The sequence below is a fragment of the Galleria mellonella genome, unplaced genomic scaffold (assembly GCF_026898425.1).
Source record: "Galleria mellonella isolate WM207_F2 unplaced genomic scaffold, CSIRO_AGI_GalMel_v1 utg874, whole genome shotgun sequence".
In the NCBI taxonomy this organism is placed as follows: Eukaryota; Metazoa; Arthropoda; class Insecta; order Lepidoptera; family Pyralidae; genus Galleria; species Galleria mellonella.
In genome coordinates, this window is record NW_026442167.1 from 1,005,211 (window position 1) to 1,017,214 (window position 12,004).

The 12,004-nt window shown below is 32.4% G+C and overlaps 1 protein-coding gene across 1 annotated transcript in view; it reads left to right on the plus strand.

Annotated features, from left to right (window-relative positions):
* The first annotated feature begins 4,109 nt into the window (after nt 1-4,109).
* LOC113519524 (synaptic vesicle glycoprotein 2B-like) overlaps nt 4,110-12,004 on the plus strand; it is a 42,667-nt gene continuing 34,772 nt past the window's right edge. The window contains exons 1-2 of the mRNA XM_052902184.1: nt 4,110-4,277; nt 11,813-11,896. Coding sequence (XP_052758144.1) covers nt 4,244-4,277; nt 11,813-11,896 — 118 coding nt within the window. The 5' untranslated portion in view covers nt 4,110-4,243. The remainder of the gene's footprint in view (nt 4,278-11,812; nt 11,897-12,004) is intronic.

Here is a 12,004-nt window from a genome sequence, read left to right on the forward strand (position 1 = left end):
GGCGTAGAATGGGCCTCTCCATCTTTTATCGCGGGCATTGTGGTTAATACTCGGGATTTTTTGCCCGGTCTGCCACTACGAGTACACGCTTCCCGTTCTCGTATTTATAAAAAAATTTAACTTCCAGGTGTAGACACCGCGGAAGCGAAGTGACAGTTTTTGCTTGCTCATCTCCGAAAATCTAACTAATTAACCGGTCGACACTAAACTGGACATAATTAATTCTTACGGTCTACAAAACAAGGACTGTTTTTTCAACCGACTTCAAAAAGGAGGTATTCAATTCGGTTGTGTTTTTTTTACGCTTGTCTTACCTCTTAACTTCGTCAGTTGTGAACCGATTTGGGAAATTCTTTCTTCTATCTGAAAGGACATACTTACAGATTAGTCTTATAGAAATTTTATCGAAATAGGTTCAGCAGTTTAGTTTTTAAATCAAAATAATAAGGTTTTGCCACAAATAAACTAAGTTTCTTTGTACAATACAATGTTTCACACTTTTCGTTTGTCTATCTATCCTATTTAAGAGCTGCGCTCTTGTCGGTGAAGCTCTTGCCACTCACTACGATTTACAGCGAGTCTCATCACCTTTTGATACGACACGACACCAACTCCTTGATCTCTTGATCTGTCTATGTGACTAATGCCTTGGTCAAGTGTCCCAACATTTTTACCCCTCCTTCCTTCTATCTTTTTTTTTTTTACCTTCTATTATAATGTTTATAAAATTGTCGTGTCGTATCAAGTGTCCTAACATTTTTTCCCCTTCTGTCCTCAATAGTTCTTATAATTTGTCTCTTTTCCTTAACCCTAAGCAGGATCTCCTCATTGCTAATTCGATCTCTCCAGCTAATTTTCTCCATCCTTCTCCAGTACCACATTTCAAAGGCTCTAACTTTATCCATTTCTTTCTGAGTCAGTGAAGTTTCGTTTGTAGTAGTCACACATCACAGAATAGAGTATTTTTTTTCTGTTTTAGCTATATTTGGATTTCATAATATAATCAAAAATAAATAAAACGAATAAATGTGACATTATTTTTGGAGCATATTGTTTTTTATAATTAAATAATAACTAGTAATATATAATATAATTAAGCTTGTTGTGATAATCACCTTAAAAAGATGGCTTCTTGACAAGTGTTTCTACATTGTAAATAATTTTACAATGTAGAAGACTTTGTACAAAAGTCGAAGAAGAACAGTGTACTCTGTTATGTTCATGGTACTGCTTATGTGTATAGGCGACGGTTACCACTTTCCATCAGGTGGACCGTCAGCTTGTTTGCCATTCTAAAGTTGCATAAAAAAAAAAGAATGGAATAAAATCATAATTCATATATCTTCAAATCATAATTATTTTTTTATTAATGGGGCTGTTAAGGGGTGTTATAAAAAAAATGTTTTAATAAGTAATTGCACAAACAAGCATGCGGCTTACCTGATCGTAGGTGACTAATTATTATTATTTTCAAATATGAATTATTTAATAATTAAAATAACATTGTACGTGCGAGTTTATTTATTTTAAATTTTAAATTAATTACTAAATAAAAAATATTATATGTATAATATAATTTTTAAGCTTAATATTAGTTGAATATAGAATTGTCTAATTATCTATACTTATAATAAATTATAAGAGAGTATTTTACATGAAATATATTTCCAAAATAAAAGTGGTTGATTAAAGCTGACACGATACTGATGACTTAAAAAAAATGCATTTCTCACGTTTTCCCAACATTTTCCTTCACTGCTCTGCTCCTATTGATCGTAGCGTGATGAAAAGTATACTATAACCTGTCCAGGAGTATGAGGAATAATTGTACCAAGTTTCGTTATAATCCGCCGAGTAGTTTTTGTTTCTATAACGAACATACAGACAGACAGACAGACAGACAGAGAAAAAATTTACTGATTGCATTTTTGGCATCAGTATCGATCACTAATAATTATTTTGGAAATATATTTCATGTACAGAATTGGCCTCTCTACAGATTTATTATAAGTATAGATAACTGGCTACGTACTCTATTGCAAAATTGGTTTTAATTTTATACTAAAACGAACGAATCTGGACACTGATCCAATCACCCCAATTACATTTGAGTCGACCAAAATAACCCATTGTTGCTTTGTTGGGACAATTTGCCCGTCAGTCTAATGCAGAATTTTGTTTCGGTGAATTAGCTAATTATTATTAAGTTGTTCTATTTGGCATTGCTTTGGCGGTTATAGAGTTAGAAATATTGAGACATGTCTTATACTCTAATAGACTCCCAAAAGATGTTTCTCAATTCATTTTTTTTATACTAATATAGTGGCAAACACACGGCCCGTCGGATGGTAAACGATCTTTGTAGCCTATTAATGCATGCAACACTAGAGGTGTCACGTGCGCATTGTCGACTCGAAGGAAGCCTAATAGATCCTTTTTGAAGAACTCCGTACGAGTTCTATGAGTTGATTATTTTAAATAATCATTTTGAATGTATGAAAATTAATATAAATATAATTCAAAATGTTCCCAGATATTGGTATGAACGTAATTAATGAAAATATATACATATCGTCATAGTCGTAGAATACTGACGGATCTGACAAATATTACATATAAAGATCCGTCAGTATTCTACGACTATGACGATATATGATTATTATTGTAACGACCTGCATTTCGCCTTATCAGCAGGTAATTTTATTATATTAATGTTTTTCTTACATTAGCGTGCTTGTTTCCAAAATACATACAAATAAAATAAAATCAAAATATCAATTATTCACTGATTAATTTCAAATCAATTAATTTCAAATAACTATTGACTATAACTTTGGCAGATACACTTTTTGTGATATTTTTAAATTCTCGAGAAAACAAATGACTTCATGAAGAAATAGTTAAAAAAATTTGGACTTATTCAAACGGAATTTTTGTTAAAAAATTTAATGTTAATCATACAACAATAAATGATGTTAGACGCAGAATTAAATGTGGATCTTATGAACTATTTTTAAAGAATTTAACTAATTCAGTTAACGAATACCCCATAACAAATTATTAAATATGGAAAAATTAAATAAATTCTTAGCCAACAGTAGAACAGGGTAATTATACGAGCAAATGGTGGTGAAATGGCACCATTATGCCGCGTTCGCAGGAAGTGAAAGCTCACTGCAACCGAGTTGACAGGTTGGCCGAGCCGATTTATAGATTAATGATATGTCAGTGGACTTTCTAGGGTTACACTTTTCTAACGGTCTTCGTATTCCTGTTTCCTTATTTATTTATCTTTGGTTCAGATATCTTACGGTTTTTTAATTGGATCAAAATGCAATGCAATTTTTTGAGGAGGAAAAAATGAGGTATGAGGTGGGTTGGTAGACATTTTGATAAAAATACCCGAATATACTTTTGACTTTTCAGAAATATACATGTTTCACTAATCTGAACTAATGTTATGATATGGGCTTGAATAATGAAATTACAGCCTATCTAAAATATATTTATTTCTTAATATATGCATTTTTTTATTGAATCAAAATAACACCTGCGCTGTTGTTATAAACTGCCTGGTTGGCATCAATGACAGATGAAAGTGAAGTCTAGTAAGTTTACTCTATCGTTATGAATTTGTCAGGCATTGTTGTCGATGGTTTCTAAGGGGTGGGGTGGGAAGACGCTGGTCCTTTTAGTTTTATACTTTTCCTTACGAAGCAGCGTGGCTTTGCGGATTATTCTGTGTATAGAAGTCGAGTTAAAATGTGACCGATACCAAAAACTTTGTGATCATCAAATTTCAGTTTGATGATGATGAAAAAATTAAATTAAATATACCTATTCAATCAATCCTGATCTTGATAAGGTCATCAGAGATGTTCAACGTATGCCGTATGCCATGCAACGTATGTATAAATGTTACATAGTCATAAAATAGTAATAAAATACTAAATTCACTAAAAATTTAATTAAAAACAGACTGACAACCATCCCCATTTGTTTTCTGCATGTGTACTCGTATGTATACGTGTATTTAAGAATTATGATTACTTATGGGTGCCGCCTCTACGCGTACTTAGTACAACGCAGTTGACAATGCCACGGCCGTTGCGGGCAGTGCGCCTCTGACATCGTGGCGCGCGGTCAGCGACATCAACACCGGCGCAAACGGGCATTTCGAAAATTCGAAATTCGAACGTGAAGTACATGGTGCAGTGAATAAAAGATAGTGCCATAAAAAAAAATGGTTTGCAAAGTGACGCCAAGGATGGACACCCGTAAGTTTATAAATTGTTTTATTTATTTTTTTTAACATTTATTATTATTTTTTTTTTTATTATATTCACATTGAATATGGTATAGATATTTTTTTAATAATAAAAATATACCGAATGTTTAGCTAGTTAATATTTCTTTTTATAAAACTAAAAATATATTTTTAAAGAACTTTTTACCTGAGTCGATATGACAACATTTTCACCATTTAATTCTCACACGACTTTTTGGCGGTTCTGTTACCTTGTATTTGTTACTTTTTGGCTGATGGCTTTCGTCAGTCATAATAAATGAAAAAAAAAAAAACTTTTTGGCGGGAAGTTGAACTGAGCGGGCGATTTACATTTTCTCTTTTTTATTTTCAATTTTATTTCTAAATATTTTGTATATTTGTGTATTAAGTACTATTTGTAGACAGTTTGTAATATATAGTAAAGAAAATGAGTGTAAGTAGCGATAATTATAAAATTACAAGAGACAGTTTCCAAAAAATCACAGCGTTGATTGTATAGTCTACGTAGAATCAACGCAAGACGAGTAATTAGGAAATAAAAATCCTATGGCTTTGACTAAATTATTCACAAAAAATGTAAAGGGTACCGTAGGAGTTCATCGAGTGAACGCCCATAAAATTGGCGTCACATTCAGAAAACTGGCACCAGCTAATAATTTCCTTAAAATGGACCATTTTTTTTAAATAAAAATAAATTTCGATCTTTTGTACCGGCATATTTATCGGAAAAAACTGGCGTTATCCGATATGTGCCGACGGATATGTCTAATGAAGATATATATAAAAATATTAGCTGCGACGTAGAAGTAATTTCTATTAAACGTTTTATGAGAAAAGTCGATGGGATACTTACACCTTTAGGTACAGTTGCTGTCACATTTGCTGCAACAACATTGCCACAGCGTGTCGACATTCAGTTGTTCAGATACCCTGTGAATACTAACATTCCACCATTTATTTTTATGCGTGAAAACGGTATGGTAACCCCGCCTGCGCTAACGGGATACGCTGACGGAGCACCAGTGAAGGGTGATAGATGAAAATGAAAACAGGCCAGTTAGCCCATCATGATGAATTCATCAGGAATTAACCAAGATAGTTTCCAGAGAGAATCGCGAAGGGGTTGATCTGGTTGGGTATATTGCTTGCAATGGGATTCTCAGTCTCCATTATTAACAATCCTTTTCCCTCCACATTCCACCATTAGTTCAATGTTTCAAATGTCTGAAATTTAACCATTCAGCCAAAGTTTGTCGAGCTGTGCAGATGTGCTCATCATGTGCTGGTCAGCACTTATATAAAGAATGTAATGTTGACACGATAATGTGTATTAATTATGGCGGCAATCAACTAGCTGTTTCTAGAAATTGTCCCATTAAAAGGAAGAAAATGGAAGAAAAGAGAAATAAGTATCTCAATCTTAGTTATGCCACTGTTGTGAGTATACCTTTAAATGTTTCAGACTCAAAAAAAACTCGAAGAAAATCCAGTGATGTATATAGCTCTCAGTTAAATTTAAATGTAAATAAATTTGTATTAAATAAAGATAAAATTGTAAATAATGATATTACAATTAATGCTCTTGTTAAGTCTCTTGCACAACAATGAGTAAATGTCAATAACTCATAAGAAAATTAATGAAGTATTATTGTCTAATTTAGCTTAGTTTTATAGATACATACATAAATATATGTTAAATAATGTTTATATGTCCAACCAAAACTAAATATTGAAACATGCAAAATTTCGGTTAAATTGTATAATAAATTACCCACTGCATTAAAAACTATTAAAGATTGGAGAATTTTTAAAATAAAACTTTATACTCTTTTGTTGGAGAGGTGCACCTACTCAATTGATGAATTTTATAATACTCTTTCATTATTTTATGCCTTACTGATGACTTTTAAATTGATTGTAATGTTATTTTTGACAATTATTATTGGTTATTTTGTTGCTTCATACTTTTTTTTTGTTTTGTTATATTTTACGATATCTTCTTGTCACTTGTAAAAATATTCAACACAATGCAATATTGTAACGAATAAAATAAATTGAATTGAATATAGCATAATTTAACATACAAAGCTTACAGAGTAAAAAAGTTCTGTTACAAAAATATCTTACTGAACAAAATATTGTTATATGCTTACTTAATGAGATATGGTTTAAAAGTAATAGTAAAATCTCTAGGTTTGCATTATATAATTTTATTTTGTAAAATTCTACAAATCCACACAACGGAATTAGTATATTAATTAAGAAAAATTTTAAATATAATATTATTAATACTACTTTCTTTGAAGTTGCTCAAAATTTATGTATCTCAATAGAAACATCTATTGGTAAATTACATATTCTCTGTGTATATTGTCCCCCTAGTGGAAAGTTTCACACCAATAATTTTTTTTTTTTACAACTTAGAATGGCAAACAAGCTGACGGCCCACCTGATGGAAAGTGGTAACCGTCGCCTATAGACATGAGCAGTACCACGGACATAACAGAGTATACTGTTTCGCCCATGATACCCCCCATGCGTTGCCACTCCTGAGGACTCAGGTGTTATTCCTATGTACCCAGTAAATTCACGCCATATCCCACCCTTCAAACAATGCAATGAAACACAGCCATGCAAACAATCTGTCATTTCTTAATCTGACGCGCTCGAGTTTTTCCAGAGGATCGATGTTTTTTACTAATCTAACGGGTTCCCTTGAACACACCCCCCTATATTAAGGGTTCAAACTTTATAAAATTATATTAAAGGGTACAAGGATTTTCTCTATATAATTATCTAACACACTCGAGTCACTGCAAAGATCCCCGCTTCGCGTCCCCTACTTTTAGTTTTTTAGTTTATTAGTGACATAGCGATGGAACATTCACAATGCGTTCCCCGCCGCGTTCAAGAACAAAGAACGAAGTTCCAACGAAGCTTATTTTACGCTTGTTTTTAACTTCATTACTAATACTGTAGATAAAAATTTAGAATTTTTTACGTTATCAATATTGTTAATCGTTTTTATATGGTAATTTGTACTATATTCTCTTTTTTTGTAAATACCATTTATGTCTGCGACTGATGGACTTGTATCCATGGTCATTAATAAATTAAAAAAAAAAATTAATTCTCACACAACTCAACATGAAATAATTATTTTGTGTTTTGTGTGTGTGTGTGTGTGTGTGTGTGTCTAAAAGAGATAAATATGTGTACATGGTTATTTTTTTAAGCTATTTGTACAAATTTTAATTTCTACATATTATTGTTTATACCTATAAATAGTGCAGCAAAATTGTATTTACTTAATATATTTTTATTTTGCTTATTTATGTATTTGTATTGTATTTTGTATTGTGAAATCTTTATTGTACATAATTCATATCGAATACATTAAATGATTATAACATTAATACATAAATAAATAAAAACTTACACACATAATATATATATATATATATATATATATATATATATATATATATATATATATATATATATATATATATATATATATATATATAGTCCGGTCATTTGTTTATTTGTTTATATTTTCATTAAATTCCATATTAATGAGATTAGATTTCATTAAAACAAACTAAAATGAAAAAAGATCCACTACAATAGTGGTATTTTAATTTAATCAGTTATTTTGGTTTAAAAACTAAACTACTAAACCAATTTTAATAAAATTTTATCGAAAATTTTAAAAGTACACTATCCGTAAAAAGAATTATCCGAACCGGTTTACAAATGGCGGTGTTATGAGGTAACAAACATAAAAAAAATTAGAACCTCCTTTTTTGAAGTCGTTTGAAAAGTGACTACAATCATAAACGCATCCATAAACGACGCTACGTTTCGTAGATGCATTGCAAGGGGTAGATAGATAGATACTCTTAATTGTTTCCTTCAAAAGATTAGAATAGTAAGAAAGAAAGAAAGAAATATTTATTTTGTGCTTATTTTCACACGTAATAACAAAAAACATTTAACAATAAACAAAAATGAAAAAGCACTAATATGGTGTCACTCAGCTATATGCCATGTTCATTCGAACATGACGCTGATTTTCAGTAAACTTATTATAAATACAATAGTGTCCGACCGAAACAGGTTTTACAGCTGACACCAAAACTTACTGAAACATATTTAAAATTTCTATATTGAAATCTAGTGTAATTTTTACACAATTATTTACACAAACACACACTAAAAACCAAATCTTTTTGTAATATGGATAAAATCCTATTACGCCAACCCCAAATGATTGGGATAAGGGTAGGAAGATGATGATGATGATGATTTACACAAACACACAGATAGTTAGAGGGTAATAATAAACACTAATTAAAATATGTAATAAATATGTCATATATATTTATATGTAAAAACATATTAAAATTATGACTTACTCATGGAAGTAAACTTAAAAAAAAAAAAACTTTCTGTTAGACACACACACAACACAAACACACACAACGTTTCGGCGCTGCCGAAAGTTTCGGTTAATTTTCGGCCGAAACCGAAACTAAGGCCGAAAGTAGAATTTCTGGCCGAAAGTAGCCGACACCGAAATCGAAAGTTAGGTCGGACACTAAAATGCAAACAATTACAAGAATATATTACACTGAGAAAACAATGGGCGGCCTTATCGCTAAAAGCGATGTCTTCCAGGCAACCTTTGGATGGAGAGGAGTAATTATAAACAGTTTGATTTTGGTTTTGGTCTATTGCTAATATCTGAACACTGCGGTATACACTATCGATTAAAGTTTTTTTTTTTAATGAATGATAATGGAATGGTAAACCCGCCTGCGCTATCGGTATACTCTGGTGGGGCACCAATGAAGGATGATAAGCGAGAATGAAAAATTAGCCCATCGTTACGAATTCAACGATAAATTAGTCACGATGGTTTCCAGAGAGGATCATGTGGAGATCGACCTGATAACGTATACATATTGCTAGGAATAGGACTGGTAGTTCGCATTATTAACTATTCTTTACCCTCTTTTACAATTCCCTACGACTGTCGCGCAGAGAAATTCCGAGCATAGCCCTAATAAATATATACATATAATAAATACATACAGAGATAAATACGTAAAATATTACTGTACATAACCTTCAAGAAAAGAGCATATTCCTTTTTAAAAGGCCTGCAGCACACCTGCAATGCCATAGGTGTTGTAGGTGACCATGGGCGGCGGTAGTCACTTACCATCAGGTGAGCCGAATTCTCATTTCCCCCGTTATAAAAAAAAAAAAAAACAAACAATCAACTTTATTTATTTATATAAATAAATAAATACATAAAATATTACTATACCAAACAATTACCTGTATTAGAAGAGCACATAAAACAATCTATGACTGTTACGCCATCTATGAGTGGCCCATTTCATTGGCTTCCCTAATTCTGGATTCCCCGCGTGTAAATAGCTCGTTTCTAATACACATTTGCAAAGATCCATGCCGCTACCAACAATTGTCCTCTAATAATCTATTGTAATTCTGAATGCTATAACAATGATACGTAAACAATTGTGTAAACCTGTGGCAGTGGAAAACTTCGTGTATGTTCAGAAGATGCCATCGATTAGTGCCCCCCACACTTGTGCAATGTAGTAATAGGAGATGTAATGGTATGCGACAAACACCATGGAATTATTTATATATATATTTATAACAACAAAGAAAATATGAACTACACCAAATCCTTAACAGTGCAAGCTGCTAGACTCTGGAATTCCCTCCCAAATGATTTTTTTATACAACTTAGAATGGCAAACAAGCTAACGGCTCACCTGATGGAAAGTGGTAACTATCGCCTGTAGACATGAGCAGTACCGTGGACATAACAGAGTATACTGTTTCGCCCACTATACCCCCCATGCGTTGCCATTCCTTTGAAGAAATTCAAGACCATATACATTATTGTTTTAATCTGTCCCATTCGGACATGTTATCTATACTTATTATTATAAAGTCTCCATCTGGTAGATACGATTTGATGATACGAAAATGGCGCAGACTGTTAATGCCTTCAAAGCTCAAACAAAAAGATTTTACGATACAATTGATGTTTGAGTTACTTATATATATAATAGTTATTCTATGTTTATATATCTTTAGTTTTATTTATATATGTGAAAAATATCATTATGTGAAAAATATTAAAATGTGTGTGTGAGCGAAGCATCAGTGAAAAGTGTTGCAAAAACGGGGAAAATCATTCATATTTGAGGGCTTCCGTTGCGTGCGCTGCGTAAACGGTTTAAGTTACCCAAAAATATGTATGAAAAAATTATTAAATTTTAAATGATCTACAAAAATATCCGCTACAGTATATGTTTATCTTTTAAGATTTATCTGACGCGGACGAAGTCGCAGACAACAGCTAATATTAAATATGTTAATTTTTTCATTTTTTTAAACTCGATAAACTATTACCTCTCTTTAGGTCTGGGAATGATTCTGAACTTGGCAACTATAGACCGATAGATAGATAGATAGATAGATAGATACTCTTTATTGTTTCCTCCAAAAGATTACAATAGTAAACTTATTATAAATATAAATAATTACAAGAAATAATCACAATGAGAAAACAATGGGCGACCTTATCGCTAATAGCGATCTCACCGATGTCAGACACGTTAATAAAAACCTTGGTACGAGAAGCCTGAAATTTCGGTAATATACAACCTTGAGTAGTTAGAATCAATCATTCAATGAATCAAATTATTGAGTAGGCGGAACGTTCATGACGCGTGCTCTGACATTTCTCTCATGTACTTGTACTTGCAGCGGTACTTAGTTGTTTTAACAAATTCGTGTTGAGTTCTAGTGATCCTTATTTCCTGACTAAAATGCAACAGTGAAGTTTGATTGCTTGTTACCTATTGGTGTCTTAACGGCTTAACTAATCAAAAGGAAATAGGTATACAGGTGTTATATGGGATGGAAAAGGATAGACAATACTTTTAACATATCCCGGTCACGTGGATAAAGTTGCGGGTAACAGCTACTTTTTTAATGCACTTTAGAATGACAAATCAGCTGACGGAGCACCTGATGGAAAGTGGTAACCGTCGCCTATAGACATGAACGGCACCATGGACATAACAAAGTATACAGTTACGCCCATGATACCTTCATGGGTATGTCATTCCTGAAGACTAAGGTGGTATGCCTTTGTAGCCTGTAATTTCATTGTCATATCCCACAGCCTTACAAACACAACGGCTTCACGTTAGAAAAACGAATGGGACAGAGGCACCTAGGCTGAGTACTTAGTATATAGTCTCCCCATGGTTGTAGTGTAATTTCAGAATTTGGTCTGTAAGGCTTCAGGAATGGCAGCATCTGAAGACTGATATATGAGATACATTTTACTTTTTTAATTGCCAATAAATAAGTTAAAATGTACGTATAAAAACTTTCATGAAAATGTTCCCATTCCGACTCGAAATGATAGTAAAAGATTTTTTCTAAATTTTTATATTTTTCTTACAGCTACACATAGGAGTGTTAATAATGAAACACAAGACGTCCAAATGCAGGAAGTGGTCGACTATGAAACTGCTCTGGATTTAGCCGGTACGTAACTCATTATACCTTTTTTACCCGACTTCTGTATATAAAGAATGTAGCCTAGACACTCTTGGCACTGGATACCCTCACACGTTCGGAAGAAAGTATGGAAAT